General features: G+C 39.2%; 2 protein-coding genes across 4 annotated transcripts in view; both read left to right on the top strand.

Annotated features, from left to right (window-relative positions):
- The window catches only part of LOC6048064, a 381,930-nt gene that overhangs the window by 164,101 nt on the left and 202,146 nt on the right, over positions 1 to 15,683 (top strand). The window lies entirely within an intron of this gene.
- On the top strand, positions 9,510 to 15,429 carry LOC119768796 (protein translocase subunit SecA-like). Of its 3 annotated transcripts, none has more exons than XM_038260016.1 (3): positions 9,510 to 14,183; positions 14,985 to 15,092; positions 15,151 to 15,429. In XM_038260016.1, the coding sequence occupies exon 1, from the start codon at positions 9,608 to 9,610 to the stop codon at positions 12,509 to 12,511; it is 2,904 nt and encodes a 967-aa protein (XP_038115944.1). In that variant the 5' UTR covers positions 9,510 to 9,607; the 3' UTR covers positions 12,512 to 14,183; positions 14,985 to 15,092; positions 15,151 to 15,429. The 3 variants fall into 3 exon arrangements, with proteins under 3 accessions (XP_038115944.1, XP_038115945.1, XP_038115946.1); XM_038260017.1 differs by having other exon boundaries at positions 14,985 to 15,087; XM_038260018.1 differs by having other exon boundaries at positions 9,511 to 14,183.

Raw genomic sequence — 15,683 nt, forward strand, 5'->3', positions numbered from 1 at the left:
AGATATTGAATCAAACCTGGAGTTTTCGCATGTTATCGAGCAAGCCAACAAAGTTTTCGGACGCACCAGCATCGTTCCAAAGTTTCCAGACGAGTTACGCGTGTGGATTTGCCTGCTGGATGACACGATTACGGAGTTCTTTTCCAACAACCAATACATTCTGAAACTGTGTTCAGCATTGCTGAAGCTCTTCTTGTTGGGTCAGCAGCTGACGGTGGATTCGCTGGAATCTTTTCGGGTGATTACCCACAATACAATCCGGCTGTTGGCCCAAGCAGGAACATTCGTGAACTCACAAAACGAACAGGACAGTACCATTCTGATGAAGCAGATCGATTTCATGAACCGAACATTACGTGGCGGGAAAATGACCGTCGTCGACTACCGGGACGTAATCGAGGTGTTCGCCCACTACTGGAAACAACGCAACGAGTCCATCGAACGCTTGCTGGCCAAACTGCCCGGAAATTACTTTCAACGAGACGTTGAGGAAATAAAATCGCTACTGTTGCAGTGCATTGCTGAAGCGCTGGATAAAAAGGTCGAGCTGGCAGAGCTGAAAACATTTTGCTTGGCGTTTGAAAGCTTACTTTCCGAACTTCTCAATCTCCCACTGGATTGGTTCGTCAGGCTGCCATCCATAAAGTACAACCACATTTTCACCGAAAGACAAGCACTAACTGCTGTGGAAAACAGATGTTTTCGAGTAAAAGACCCAGAAAAGTTCAAAACTCTTTACGAGGTACTAATTGATGAAGCTCAACTGCCCCCTCACTATACATTAGTCGCTGTCAAATCACAACTGAACTACATCAACAATATGATGGTGCAGAAACATTGGAGCAGCGGTCGGGAACTCACCGAGTCGGATCAGCTGAAAGCCACGATGGGACTGATGGAGTTGATCAAATTTTCTGTCTCGCATTTAAACCAGCAACCCGAGTTCACCAGCTTCGACCGCTTCCTGGAGAAATGCACCGAACCATTCGCGTCCGTTTCCAGCGAGAGCACTTCGCTGGCGGATTTGGAGGTTACAGTTAGAGTTTCTAGAATAATTAACAGTCAGGCAACTATGTCAGAAAATTACCCGTAGAATATTAAGCCCCGTTTTAGCGTTACATGGATTTTCAAAAAGCTGTAAATTAGTGAAAATTACATGAAATATCAACTTTATATATACCAGTACCGGTAATTTTACCGGTTCAACCGAATCAGGTTGAATTGCTCATATATCAATTCCTTGAATAATTTAATGAATTTTGATATGTCGCATGCCTTTATTTCTTCAAAATAAATGAATATAGATATTGCAAAAATAGTTACTGATTCTGTTTTCAAAAATTGTTTATTTTTTTAACATTTTTTAAATATTTTTTTCTTAATGTAAAAAATATTTCCAAAAACGTATATACAGCATGTAAAAAAAGTATTTTTGCAATTCCGTCGTGAAACTACTTACTTTTCCTGTCATTCTTGAACGACGAAATAGCCTACTTTTCTGTACCAAAAATAACAGAATCGAAATAAATGCTGAAAAGTTCTACTTTTCAGCACTGAAATGGGTGCTGAAAAGTTGAACTTTTCAGCACTTGTTTCGAAAAGTAACACTTTTCAACATTTTTTTATTTAAACGATTTATTGACAAAATACATGAAAATTTGACTTAAAATTTCACTCAATGGGTGTTTTTCGGAATTGCAAAAAATGTTGTAAGCAACTCGTTGCAAAACTTGATTTTTTCAGCACTCATCGTATTTATCCAACTCGGTAACCCTCGTTGGATAAATGTACGACTCGTGCTGAAAAAATCTACTTTTTGCAACTTGTTGCATAAACTACTATTACACCCCTTGGGCACTATGCACATTTTGTGATGAAACATGTAAACAATTTAAAGTTTGATAGAAACCCAATACTATGTTTTGTTAAGAAACTCATGCCGAACATTTTTCTACAAAAAGCTGATGAAAAGAAATAGGATGCCTATTCGGAGTTCGGAGACTGGATTGATGTTGAATTGTCAACAAATAACTTTATTTATGTTGATTTTTCAAAAGGTGTACACACTTTTTTTGCACCTTTTTTGATTTCTGTAAAAGTATTTGTAATTTAACTTTTTATAGAAATCATCTTTTCATGAGCTTTTTGTAGCAAAATATTCGGCATGAGTTTCTGAACAAAACGTAGTACTAGATTTCTGTCAAACTTTAAATTGTTTACATGTTTCATCACAAAATGTGCATAGTGCCCAAGGGGTGTAAATCAACCGGACTTTAAGATGACAGTTTTCGTGAGTTCCGCGTATTCACCGACAGATGGCAAGTGGGCCTCGTCGGAGTCCGCCCAACAAATACGCTACTCAAAATTTGCATAGGAAACTTTTTTTTCGTGACGGCTTTTGCGGCACGCTCACTTCAACTTTTCTAGACTAATATTTGAATGTGGCGTATCTCTGAACAAGTTTTCAAAGAAAATGATTCCAGAATGCTTATTTTGTCGTTTTAAACCAAAACAAGGAAAAAACTGTATTTATTTTAACTATTCGCCATTTTCAAAAGTTTGGGTAGATAATATCGAAGGCCGCCATCTTAGGCCAACTGGTCCCACAAAACGGGGTACGCTCAGTTTGTATGGGAGCTGGCAACATGCTCCCGGGCTGGTGTAAATACTTTTTTTACATGCTGTAAGTTGGTATTTTGGGTCATTTTACGATGTGCTTTGGGCCCTTGAATTCCATGTAACGCTGTTTGTTTTTCCTTTGACCCCATCCCCAGGGAACCCGCCTTCTAAACCACCATATGAAATATTTTTATATTTATGCTGATTAAATTACAAATCCAATGGTATATATGAAGTTGATATTTCATGTAATTTTCACAAAGTTACAAAAGTAAGTAGTAAATCTTTCCCAGTTCCTGAGGGGAAGACCCGTGAAGAAAATCGGGGCCGGCATTTACAAAGCGGATTCAGTGGCAGTTTTTTAGGTTAATGTTAACATTCCATAGGTCGCCTCCCTAAGGTGTCGTGATAAGGTCCAGTTTGTGACGATACACTACCTTCCCTTTACTAAGCAATCGAATCCAGAAGGGAAAAGATCACCAGTTATGTTGGTCCGAGTCGGGATTTGAACCCCAATCTACCGCTTACGAGGCGGAAGCGTTACCACTAGGCTACGTAGCTCGGTCAACACAAAGTTACAGCTTGTTGAAAATCAATGTTGACTGTTAATGAGAGCACAGGAAGTCTTTGAGAAGTGTTGTGAGAAAATTAATTGTTTGTAAAAGCTCTTGTTATCTCATTGAACTGAAATTTTATGATCGTTTGCAAAAATAAATATTTTTATAAAAAGCGGTTTCGATTTATTTTTATTTCAAATTGAAAGGCCAAATTCGTCCGAAGGTTATGTGTGGTGAGTCACTCAAAACCTCTTTTACGCGAATGGACCGACGTTTTACTTCCCCATCCGATAGAAGGCGTGGTCAGGCAAATTTTGTCTCGAAAAATGCCACCGGGTCCGTCTGGGATTGAACCCAGGCCATACTGGAGTGAGAGACTACCACGCTAGCCACTACACCACCGGACCCGGCCTTTAAATATAATAATAAACAAATTATGGGCTTCATTGTGTTACTCCAATTTGGGGTGGAATTGAGTTATATACGAACTTTTTAGAGCACAGTTCTGCAATAGGTTGGCAAAAGAGTATTGTAGTGGAACCGATCTATGTACCGTCAAGGCTAGACCAAAGGTTGAAGTTTCAAATTAAAATGCTGCTCAAATTGATGAATCACTTCGAGGTGACAAGGATTTCATCATGCGAGCGGTATCCCTACAAGTTTAAAGTTTTTGAAAGCATCGAAGCCAACCCCAAAAACAAGCAAATGGTTGAGCAAGCAAACAAAGCCTTCGGATGAGCTGCACGTGTGGATCTGCCTGCTGGATGACACCATTGCTCAGCTTTTCGCCAACAATCGGCAAATAAAAAAGTTAAGCTCAGATTTGTTTAAGCTTTTCTTCAATTTTGTTCTATCAGGACAAATGACCGTCGATTCCCAAAAAAAAAAAAAAAACCCCAACTCCGCCGACTCCGATTCTCCAGTCCAGATTCCGATCAAATTAATTCAACCAATTTCTTTCTTTTGAATATCTGCCAACATAACTGCGTCATACAAAGTAAGAGTCCAGAATATCCACGACGGGCAACCTGGAAAGGCCCCCCATTACTGCGCGTAACTCCAGTAGCTTTACGGCACATGCAAAACAAACTCAAACCACCAAACAGTCAGTCTACCTTGGGAAGTTTCGAAAAGTAAAACATAATCGATAAGCTCGTGTGTTTACGTCGTTTTTATGATCATAAACCTACGAACAAGTTGTAGTTCCAGAGAAACTTAAGCCAACTCTTTCTAGGATCGTCTGAAGGATCGCCTAAGGGATCTCTTCTTGGTCTTCTTCCTTTTCCATGAGGTCGTAAAACGTGTTCCTAGAGTTCCGATCACCTGTTCAGCTGGCGCTCTTATCTAGCAAACTGCAGCTCGGTCAAGTAATTAAAACCCTCTGACCGACTGGCTGACTCAACCGAACCTAGGCAGAGGACCTCGACGGAATTGGTAAGCACACTTGCATAACGACCACCTCGCGAAAGCGATGCTGCACTTCAACTCCATTAGCAAAAAAAAGAAAAACCCCTTTTATTATCAACAATTATTTTATTTACCTTCCCGCCAGTAGTAATACATGGCTGCAGTTCGCGTGAGTCGCGGCATCGAGCGACTATCGACGCTTTTGGCGAGACCACGTGTGCACGGCCATAAGTGGCCAATTAACTAGGATGCGCGGGTTTTGTGTTGGCTTAAAGCCAACAAACTTTCAGTTTCGTTCTGTCACACTGCAATGGAGCGTGACGGAGAGGCTGAAGGGGCTTGTTCAGTTTTGTTCGGTTTGAAGATTTGCTTGACTTTTTTGTTGTTCTGTGTTTGTTCTAGCCGAAACCAGTTAAAAATATCCAGATATGTTGCAGTTACAAAACAGCTGTCTCAATTCGTCCCATGTGTCCCTATTCACCCCAAATGACAGCACTGCTCTTCTTTCTACGAATATTCCCGACCATGTTTTTATGTTTCCAAACTCACGTTTGACTGCCTTATTTTTTAGTGTTCATATCAATTTGTTAAACTTTTTTTTTTCTTAAAGGACATTTGCAAAGATAATGATTATCTATTTAAGATGAATTTTGAAAAACCTCATTTTTCAAATGAGCTTAACAAAAAGACAACTTTTGTGTAAGGCTGGTACAAATTTTATTTAAAGTTTTTTTCGCTATTTTTTTTCTTTTTGTTTTCGTCAAATCTGACTATTTTTGAAAACTAATGATTGCAAAACAACTGAACAATAGCGTGGTTCACGTTTCTATGAAAAAGACAAAAGTTGTTATTTTGTCTTGCATCAACCGGAATTTCGTTCTTTTATGTCCCCAGAAGCACTCCTGAAAATTTTTGTCTTTTTCATAGAAACGTGAACCACGCTACTGAACAAGTGTAAAATGCATTTTAAAACACTTTTTGCATTGAAATGTTGAGACTATGGCTTGTAATTTAAATTTTTTTTTTGCCCTCCCTCGACCCCGGAGACTTTTTGACGTAGAATCCAATGGCGTACTCAAAATGTACGTACAGTGATGCCAGATATGAAAATTTGACGCTTGAAGTTTTAAAACGCATCATCATTTTGCCACTTATTTTATGAACTGCTTTTGTGATCTTTTCTGTAAAATGGGGAATTAAAATTTCCAGGGAGACGGGAATACTATTTTAACCCTGTAACGCCCATGGTTGCACCAGGGCACACCTAATGTTTCACTTCAAATTGAAATTTCTCGAAAACTAGTGAATTAAATGATCTCATTCTTTCTGCAAAGTGTTATTTAATATGTTTACTGCCTCCAATTCAAATTCCATAAAATTTGGTCAATTGTGTAGAAAATGGCATAAAAAACCGTAAAAAAATATCGATTTCGCTCTGGCCGGGAAGGGGTTACAAAATCGCAGGATATTTTTGAAACAATAATAAAATCATGTTTTCATTATATTTGACATGTTTTTCAAGCATAAATTAATAGAATTAGCTCAATACTATCAATAGGTAATAACCTTAACTTCAATTTTGACAAGTACTGCAACTTTAGATAGTTTAAAAGGAATTAATTATTATTTTTAATCAATTGTGATTCATAGTAAATAAGTCTCTTATTAATACGTTTCTTTTATTTATTTTTTATATCACACGATAAGAGATGATAAACTTAAAAAAATCCTTTGAAATCGCCTTATAAAAATGGCACACTGGACTGGATCAATTTCAGATAGGTTTGTATGAAAAATATTTTACAAATTATCTTTAAGTCACTACCGCCAACTGGGGAAAATTGAGACCACAGTTTGAATAGGGACAGGAGATTTCAGAGCTATAAATTTGGAAATCGGTGTACTAATTGTATTGCTCTGTTCCTGTTTTAACCGAAATCAATAAAAAAATGTTCAGAAAATTATGCAAATCAAATAAAATCAACATCTGTCTTAATTAGTTACATTTTTCTGATTTGCCCCAGATACCGGTGCTTGTGGAAAAATTATTAAATTATTAAATTTAATTGCAACATCAAGTCTGTTTAAAATTATATAAAATAACATAGAAAATATTTAAAAGCGCTAGGTATTTAGTGGATTTGTAAACTAACATTTTAACAGTGTTCAGAAATAAGTCAAATCGACGCTGTCGTGCTATCATATCGCACCCGCCATTTCGACGTTCCGAGAAAAACGCGTTTTAATGTTTGACCTTGAATAAACTCAAACGAGAGCACGCAATGTAAACAATAAAAAACACGTTTTGTTTGGTTGACCATTCTGAGCATTGCCCCTAAGTTTTGTTGTATTTGGTTGCCGGAGTCCCGAGTTATAATTACAAATGTTTACGGTAGTCTCACTTGTACGTGCGTCAAACGCATCCTGACCTGAAATCCCTTTGGCCAATTGTCACACTTACCTAAATTTTCAGGGAGTGACAAGACAGCACGACAAGATTGAAACTTCTTTCATATGAAAAGTGACAAAAATCCGCGGAGCTTTTGTGGTTTTTATTGAATGTCTCAGGATTGAAATCGAATTTTGGGGATCTGTGAAGGACAAAAGGTGTGGCATTGTGAGCTGCACAAAATGGCGTTCTTAACTCAATTTGGCCCAAAATGCACGTACGACAAGTTAGCACGACGGCGACGAAATGAATGCTGATATGTGCCGAATAAAAGTTCTAATGTTTTAAAAATCTTATCGATTACAAAGTTTTTTACTGTGTTTTTTTCACAACCAAATCTGAATTTACCGACAAAAAGTTGTATTTTTTTATATTTCTGGTAAACAGGGGCAAAATATTAAAATTCAGAGATTAGGTCATACAAAAATGCAGAAATTTGTATGACCCAATCTCACCCCCTAGACCCAAATTGCTAAAAACGCTAATACTGCGCAGAATTGAAAATTCGACTATTTTGTCATATTAAGTATTCAGAGAAGAACTCGTTTTTGTGGTCGTCACCAAATCTTTGCCAAGGAAACTTCGAAGGGAAATGCGATGTTTTCCGTTTGATTTTTCGCATCGGTAGACAAAATCATCCTGGGGCAAAAATCTCGATATTGCTGGGCAGAATATACTAACAATTTGGAATATTCGTCTTTTTATGTTCACTAAAATTCAAAAATTTCGGTTTTGCGTGTAAATTAGGGTGACAAAAAATACTAAGATTTTGAAAAATCTCATGGGATACTCCCTGGCTTGATTCTTCGGGCAAAAAAAAAAGTTACTGTGCCAATTTTAAGCAAAATCGGTTAAAATTTAAGGATTAATCGTTGAAGTTTGTATGGGAAAAACATCGTTTCACGATTCTGGCAGCAGGTGGCGTAGGTCTCGCCTGAAAATGTCCAAGTGAGAGATTCTTGTAGGAAATTCAATTCCCTACAACTTTGTCCAAGGGTGCATGAAGGTCCGAGTTCAGTCCTGTTATTAGCAATGTTCAAAAAATCATATAAAATCGATACATGACAAAAAAAAACATAATGATTTGCTTCTATCTTCATGTGAATGCTTTTCTTGTGATCTTTCGATTGATGTATCGAATGACTGTAAATTTTCACGTTCTATATCATGTTTTTAAAGAAAAACTTTGACCCTTGAAATTCGGAACACTTTTTCTTACGAATGTAAACAAACTTTGTTTCCCAACCCAGCAAGCCGAAGGTCATATCGTCGCCATCGTGCTAACTTGTCGTACGTGCATTTTAGGCCAAATTGAGTTAAGAACGCCATTTTGTGCAGCTCACAGTGCCTCACCTTTTGACCTTCACAGATCCCCAAAATTCGATTTCAATCCTGAGATATTCAACAAAAACCGAAAAAACTTCGTGCATTTTTGTCACTTTACATATGAAAGTAGTTTCAATCTTGTCGTGCTATCTTGTCACTCCATGAAAATTGACGTAAGTGCGACAAAAGGCCAAAGGGATTTCAGGCCAGGAAAGTCAGGATGCGTTTGTCACACGTACAAGCTAGACTACTGTAAACATTTGCAATTATAACTCGGGACTCCAGCAACCAACTTCAACCAAACTTCGGGACAATGCACAGAATGGTCAGCCAAACAAAACGTGTTTGTTATTGTTTACATTGCGTGTTCTCGTTTTTGTATATTCAAGGTCAAACATTAAAACGCGTTTTTCTCGGAACGTCAAAATGGCGGGTGCGACAAGATAGCACGACGACGTCGATATGGAGATTAGGAAGAAGATTAAGAAAAGAAAAAAGTTTGTTCTTCCAGTTTCCCGAAATCTTAGCTCCACCCCTGGCTATAGTTCTAGACAAAGCTCAAATATTTGATTAAAGTTCATCGTAAAAATATCTTATTGGTTTAGAGATAGCGCTATCGATTGTAGGTACCTGCGCGTGCACCACACTATTTACCGATAAGAATAGATTTGCCGGGAACCGTGGTGTAGGGGTAAGCGTGATTGCATCTCACTCAGTCGGCCTGGGTTCGATCCCAGACGGTCCCGGTGGCATTTCTCGAGACGAGATTTGTCTGATCACGCCTTCCGTCGGACGGGAAGTAAATGTTGGCCCCGGACTAACCTAAAAAAAGGGTTAGGTCGTTAGCTCAGTCCAGGTGTAGGAGTCGTCTCCCTGGGTCCTGTCTCGGTGAAGTCGCTGGTAGGCAGTTGGACTCACGCTCCAAAGGTCGTCAGTTCGAATCCCGGGGTGGATGGAAGCTTAGGTGTAAAAAGAGGTTTGCAATTGCCTCAACAATCAAGCCTTCGGACACCTAGTTTCGAGTAGGAATCTCGCAATCGAGAACGCCAAGGCAATGCTGTAGAGCGAATAATTTGATTTTTTGAATAGATTTGATAAGTTTGAAGCATCTTGAGAGCTGCAATCTAGTAGCGAATACTGAGGTATATAGTAAGAGTGACAAGCTAGCAATTGCAGTCTTGAACCTGTCTTCACCAAATCAAGTTTATTAGTTTTTGGTTGAACAAAGCTAGCGCAAAAGAGTATCACCATGGAACAATGTGAAAGTGACTCTGACAATTCGTCAGCCACAAAAATCGAAGAAGATGTTTCAAAAATTGATCAAAATGTGGAAAAAATACCTCCTGTAACGCACACAAATATTTTCACCGATGAGCTCACTACCAACAATTTGAACTGTGGCTTGAATCAATCTGTTATGGATGGAAATATGGTGCCATGTACCAGTAAAGTCCATGAAAAGAACGATTTTGCGAAAGTAGACGATGAGAAGGTCGAAGAGACTAAAAATATTTTAGTGGAAATTTCAACAAAACAGGACAGGAAAAAATTCAAAAAGAATGACTCATGCGCCACTGAGAGTGATTTACTACTACCCAAAAAATGCCTCAAGCATGCAGGAAAACTTTACAGTCGCGATCGGACACAAAATATAAAGCGTAATGAAATTAACAACTCCTTAACCGGAAATTTACCATATTCTGGAAGATTTCTGGATGGAGGAGTCATTTGGAGATTGTATGGAGAAAATGGTCTGTTAACATCAACGAACAAGTATGTTGCTCAGGTCACCATCGAACCATTGGAAGATTTAGATTGTGCATGTACCTTCAACTCCGCGAAGGACATTCTACTGGCGAATCTGAAAGTGACCAAGGTACTTCTTGATGAACATTTGCACGAAATGCAAAACGCAAAAATAAAGTACGATGAGTACTCCAAGGCTACGTTCTCAAATACAATTGAAAACATACAAAATGCGGAAGATCTGTTCCAACTTGCCAACATTCTGGTTGATGATAAGCAAGATGATCAGAAAGTTACGGCAAAAATTGAGGTGAACAGATTCATATCTGAAAAGTCAAAGAAAGTCATACTGGAAGCTATTGAAATGGAACACAAACACGCAACTAGGAGCAGTTTTTTGAGTAAGATCAAGTCTTGGTTTAGTGCATCATCAAAATCCAAAAGCTGCATTGACGTGGTTAGAGCAAACGTACTGTCCGGTATTCAAAATCATAAATCACAGTTGTTAAAACTGTCTCCAGGTGTTTTAAAATACCGTTTGGAAACGATGAACGACAAAAACATGCTTTTCGTCACAAGGCAAGATTTGAAACTATTTTCGGATCTTTTGAATACCATTGATAACACAATTTTAAAACCAATGTTAGTGGCTATGATGGACAGGTACTGCATTTCAGTAGCTACGATTAACACAAAACAACTGAGATCAGTGTTACCAATCACTAAAAATATCATTTACTACCTCAATAAAAGCCTGTTGGATGTCATCGAGGAAATCGAGCCAACGAAATCAATTGAGAATATTTTAAAATATAATCGTATAGAAGGTTGGAAACAGGTTGAAGAAATAAGTTGGACGTCAACACCATCAACCATGGAAAAAAGCATCGAACATCAGTTCAAACTGTTACTAAAACTGATCAACCATTTCGAGGTAGGAAGAAGTACATCGCATCACCGATTTCCATACACGTTCAAAGTGTTTGTGGACGTTGAATCGAATGCAAATCAAAACGACATAGCAATGTTGCCAGACGAACTGCACGTGTGGATCTGCCTGCTGGACGACACCATCGCGCAGCTCTTCTCCAACGACCAACACGTTGTGAAAATGTGCTCAGCTTTGCTGAACCTTTACATTAATTACTCACTGTCCGGTCAAATTACGTCTGATTTGTTGGAGTCTCTTCGCGTGACAACTCATAACACGATCCGATTTGTGGCCCAAGCTGGCCCATTTGCTAACCCGAAGAATGAGCAGGACAATGAACTTCTACTGAAGCAGATCGGCTTCATGAACCGAACATCACTTGAGGGACGAATGTCATTTGAGGATTATCGAGATTTGATCGAGGTGTTCGCCCAATACTGGAGAAAACGCAGTGAAGCCATTGACGGCTTTTTGACGAAACTTTCTGGCGAAAGCTCGAAGCAGCACGTGGAGGAAATCCAATCGCTACTGTTGAAGTGCATGGCTGAGGCTTTGGATAAACGTGTAGAAATGGTGGAACTAGTGAACTTTTGCCGAGTATATGAAGAATTTTTGAGCTATCTACACAACCTTCCTATGGAGTGGTTCGTCAGGATGCCATCGAAAAGGTACACCGAGATTTTTATTGAAAAAGGAATACTTCAGTTGGTTGAGAACAAGTGGATGGATAGTGACAAGCAATGCTACTGCGTAAAAGATGTCAAACAATTTGAAAAACTATTCCATTTGTTATTTGACAAACATGAGCTACCCCGTAACTTCCTAGTTGAAACGATCAAAATGCTTTTGAAGTGCATCGTAGATCTGGAGACGAAAGAGCGTTGGAGCAATGCCAATGCTTTGACAGAGTCGGAGCAGTTGAACGCCACCGGACTGTGCATTACCACGGTCAGAAGTTCCCTGTTGTATCTCAAGGAACAACCAGATTACATCAGTTTCGATCAATTCCTGGAGGAAAGCACAAAACCTTTCACAAACGTATCAAACGAAAGCAATTCATTTGAAGATTTCGAAAAGAGAGTTCTTTTAATTAAGGAGTCGTTCTGGTATATTCGAAACATGAATGCGATAGACATTGATACCGCTTTGAAACTCTACAAAACCCTTAACAAAGCGGACTACAATGAAGATAGATTGCGTTCGGCTTATGAAAAATACAGCAAACAATTCGAACAGTTTATGGCCATCGATTCCAACCTATCCACATCATCCCGGATTGACACTATTATCAAGGATACCTCACAAATGGTTGAAGATTCCATAACATCAAATTGGACGGTAAAATTCAAGCAGGAAAAACTACCAAAAATACTTGCCGGCTTGGCTGCAGTTTGGGCGCTGCACGGATGTGGCCATTACGGGACAATATCTGAAGCCGCACTGCATCCAGATTCTTTGCGTTTTCCGGTTGCTTAGTGTAGACCGGGAGGATCCGGGTGTTCGGAAGCATCTGGCTCAAGTGTTGACCGGACAGGGCAAATCGCTGGTTCTGGCGATGGTGGCAGCCGTTTTGGCCCTCTGTGGACATTCCGTGCAGGTCATGTGCTACAGCGAATATCTGACAACGAGAGATTGGAAAGACTTTGAGGATTTTTACGGCTACTTTGGCGTTCGATCAAAGATAACGTATCAGACTTTTGAGGATGCGGCAAGTGAGCAAATTGATCGTATAGCAGGGAATGCAGAAAAATATATTCGTAGCTGCATTGGTTTGCCTACTAGAACTCAATTTTCAGCAGTGAGTCGATCGAAACCAATATTGTTGATTGATGAGGTGGACGTATTTTTCGATGAAAATTTGTATGGTGAAACATACAACCTCGGGACGTTTCCGCATATTCCCGGATTAGATAAAATTCAGCTAAAGATTTGGGAGCTTGTTCAAAATCAAAGCTATGATATTCGTCAAACAATTGATGTTTATTTGAGCAACGCACTCAATTCACAATTAGCGAAGTTCAACGAACATATGAGAAGGTTCAAACAGTTTCAATTGTTAACAGATGACGGTGTAAAAACATTCACGGCAGCATCGCTAATTTCATCACATATTGATGAAATGATATCAATAGCACAAATAGTTAACAACTACGACTCAAATAATAGTTTCTTTTGCAAATTTAAACTGGACAGCTTCGGAAATATTGTCTCAAAAGATAGCTTTGGATTATATGGAACATGGACATACAGTTATTACAATACGTTCATTTATTTTCGATTAAAACAAACCTCCTTTAGGCAAGAACCATACAACTACGGATACTTAAGGTTGCGTTTGGGAAGCATATCTTACGCCAAAATACCAGAAAAATTTCCTCTGATACTTGGCGTTACAGGAACCTTAACAACAATAAGCTCCTACGAGAAAAAGGTCGTCAAAGATCACTACCATATCAATGAGATGTCCGTGATGCCATCGTTCTTCGGCGGATCAAACCTTAAGTTCAACGCAACGCAAGATTTCAGATGTTTAAAAACCGTCAACGAATGGATGAACGCCATCTTTGGCCGAATCAACACGATGATTAACGCAAAGAGATCGGTTCTGGTCGTGTTCGACACTGATCTCAAGGTTGAAGCCTTTAAGCAGCAATTCGCGGCTCTGCTGGATCGGTTGAACGTGCTGACCGTTAATACCAATCTCACCAACAAGGAACGCTTCATCAACGATGCCGGAGTGAGTCGGACGATCACGCTGGCGACTCGCGAGATGGGTCGAGGAGTCGATTACAAGTCCAGTGTGGCCGTTGAGAAGAACGGAGGAATGCACGTCATTCAGAGCTTCTTTTCGGTCGACGTTAAGGAGGAGACGCAGATTAAGGGACGAACTGCCAGGAAGGATAATCGAGGAAGTTACGAGTTGATTGTTTGTTTTGAAGATTTGAAGAGACAAAACCTTGTAGAAAATAACGAAAGCTATGTGTTAGTTTCGTATAACCGTTTGATTGCAAGCAGAAGCCGACAATTGGTGATTAAAGATGCGGCGCGAGATGAGAAACTAAGAAAAGCAAATGCAAGGCACGATGCTACTGTTGAATTTTACAAAGATAATTGAGTTCAAGTAAGCTGCTATGTCCGACTTTTTCAGGTAATACATTTGCAGAGTATCGGTTTAGCATATGGGACATTTCACCTCATTCGTGCACAAAAAAGTGCAAAATTGAAGTCTACATTTTCTGAACGAGCTCAAATTTGGTGGGGCTATTGATACCACCCCGAACAAGAGAGAATCTCGATTTTCGTTCAATTCAGACCACCCCCTTCTTTTTGACGCCATCCCAAAGTTTTCAAAACATGACCGAAATTCGAAATTCTTGCTTGTTGTTGGCTCTACCAAGTTTGAGCTTGCTCAGAAAATGTTGATGTCGCGTGCTGTGTACGGTTGAGGCGGAATGAGCCATGTGAATACAATGTGCGTATGTATATTTTTGGTAATTATATAACTTTAATTAAGCCGGGACCGTGGTGTAGGGGTAAGCGTGATTGCCTCTCACCCAGTCGGCCTGGGTTCGATCCCAGTAGGTCCCGGTGGCAAATTTCGAGACGAGATTTGTCTGATCACGCCTTCCGTCGGACGGGAAGTAAATGTAGGCCCCGGACTAACCTAAAAAAAAAAAAAGGTTAGGTCGTTAGCTCAGTCCAGGTGTAGGAGTCGTCTCCCTGGGTCCTGTCCTGGTGGAGTCGCTGGTAGGCAGTTGGACTAACAATCCAAAGGTCGTCAGTTCGAATCCCGGGGTGGATGGAAGCTAAGGTGTAAAAAGAGGTTTGCAATTGCCTCAACAATCAAGCCTTCGGACACTTAGTTTCGAGTAGGAATCTCGCAATCGAGAACGCCAAGGCAATGCTGTAGAGCGAATAATTTGATTTTTTTGATAACTTTAATTCATAGATCAATTTCCAAGAGAATCCAGCTGGGATCTAGGCTCTAGTAGAACACTACCAATCTGTGAACAGTACAGGATGTGGCCATGAAAATTTCCAAAATTGAAAATGTAAAGTGAGTCAATAAGCTCTTAATTAATTATGAAAGTTAATCTTATCTATTCTATTTGCAGGTTAAGAGCTTGAGACTTGAGACAGAATGTTGAACTATAGAGAACGCATCTCATGTAAACATAAATCAATGAGCAAACCAATCCTATATCGACTGATGTAGACAAGAATATCTTTGAAACTCTCGATTAAAAAATCAGAACACTTGAAGAACGAGATTGAAAATTGCAATGGAAATTAGTTTTATGTTTGAACTGGCCTATTTTATCTATTTTTTCTTTATGTATTTCATGTACCATATTATAAACAGATTTCAATATATAGAATGAAATAAACAGTAATCGATTTTTTAAGCAAAATCTTACCAAAGAATTTATATTTTCGCATTTCAGTATAGTTCACCAATAGTGCATCAGTGTATAGTGCACCAATGTTCTTACCAAACACGAGAAATATATAAAGTTTATTAACGTAGTTTTGATTACATATTTTTTTAATCTGGATGAAGGTTAGCGAGGGTACGGATTTTGAAAAGTTCTCAGATCAAGTTTTAAGCCTTATTATTGGTCGTGTTACGCTCCATACAAAACTTTTA

Source organism: Culex quinquefasciatus, chromosome 3 (assembly GCF_015732765.1).
Source record: "Culex quinquefasciatus strain JHB chromosome 3, VPISU_Cqui_1.0_pri_paternal, whole genome shotgun sequence".
Lineage (NCBI taxonomy): Eukaryota > Metazoa > Arthropoda > Insecta > Diptera > Culicidae > Culex > Culex quinquefasciatus.

What these genes read in the sequence shown, in the direction of transcription:
- LOC119768796 (XM_038260016.1), top strand. Translation starts at nt 9,608, where the DNA reads ATGGAACAATGTGAAAGTGACTCTGACAATTCGTCAGCCACAAAAATC.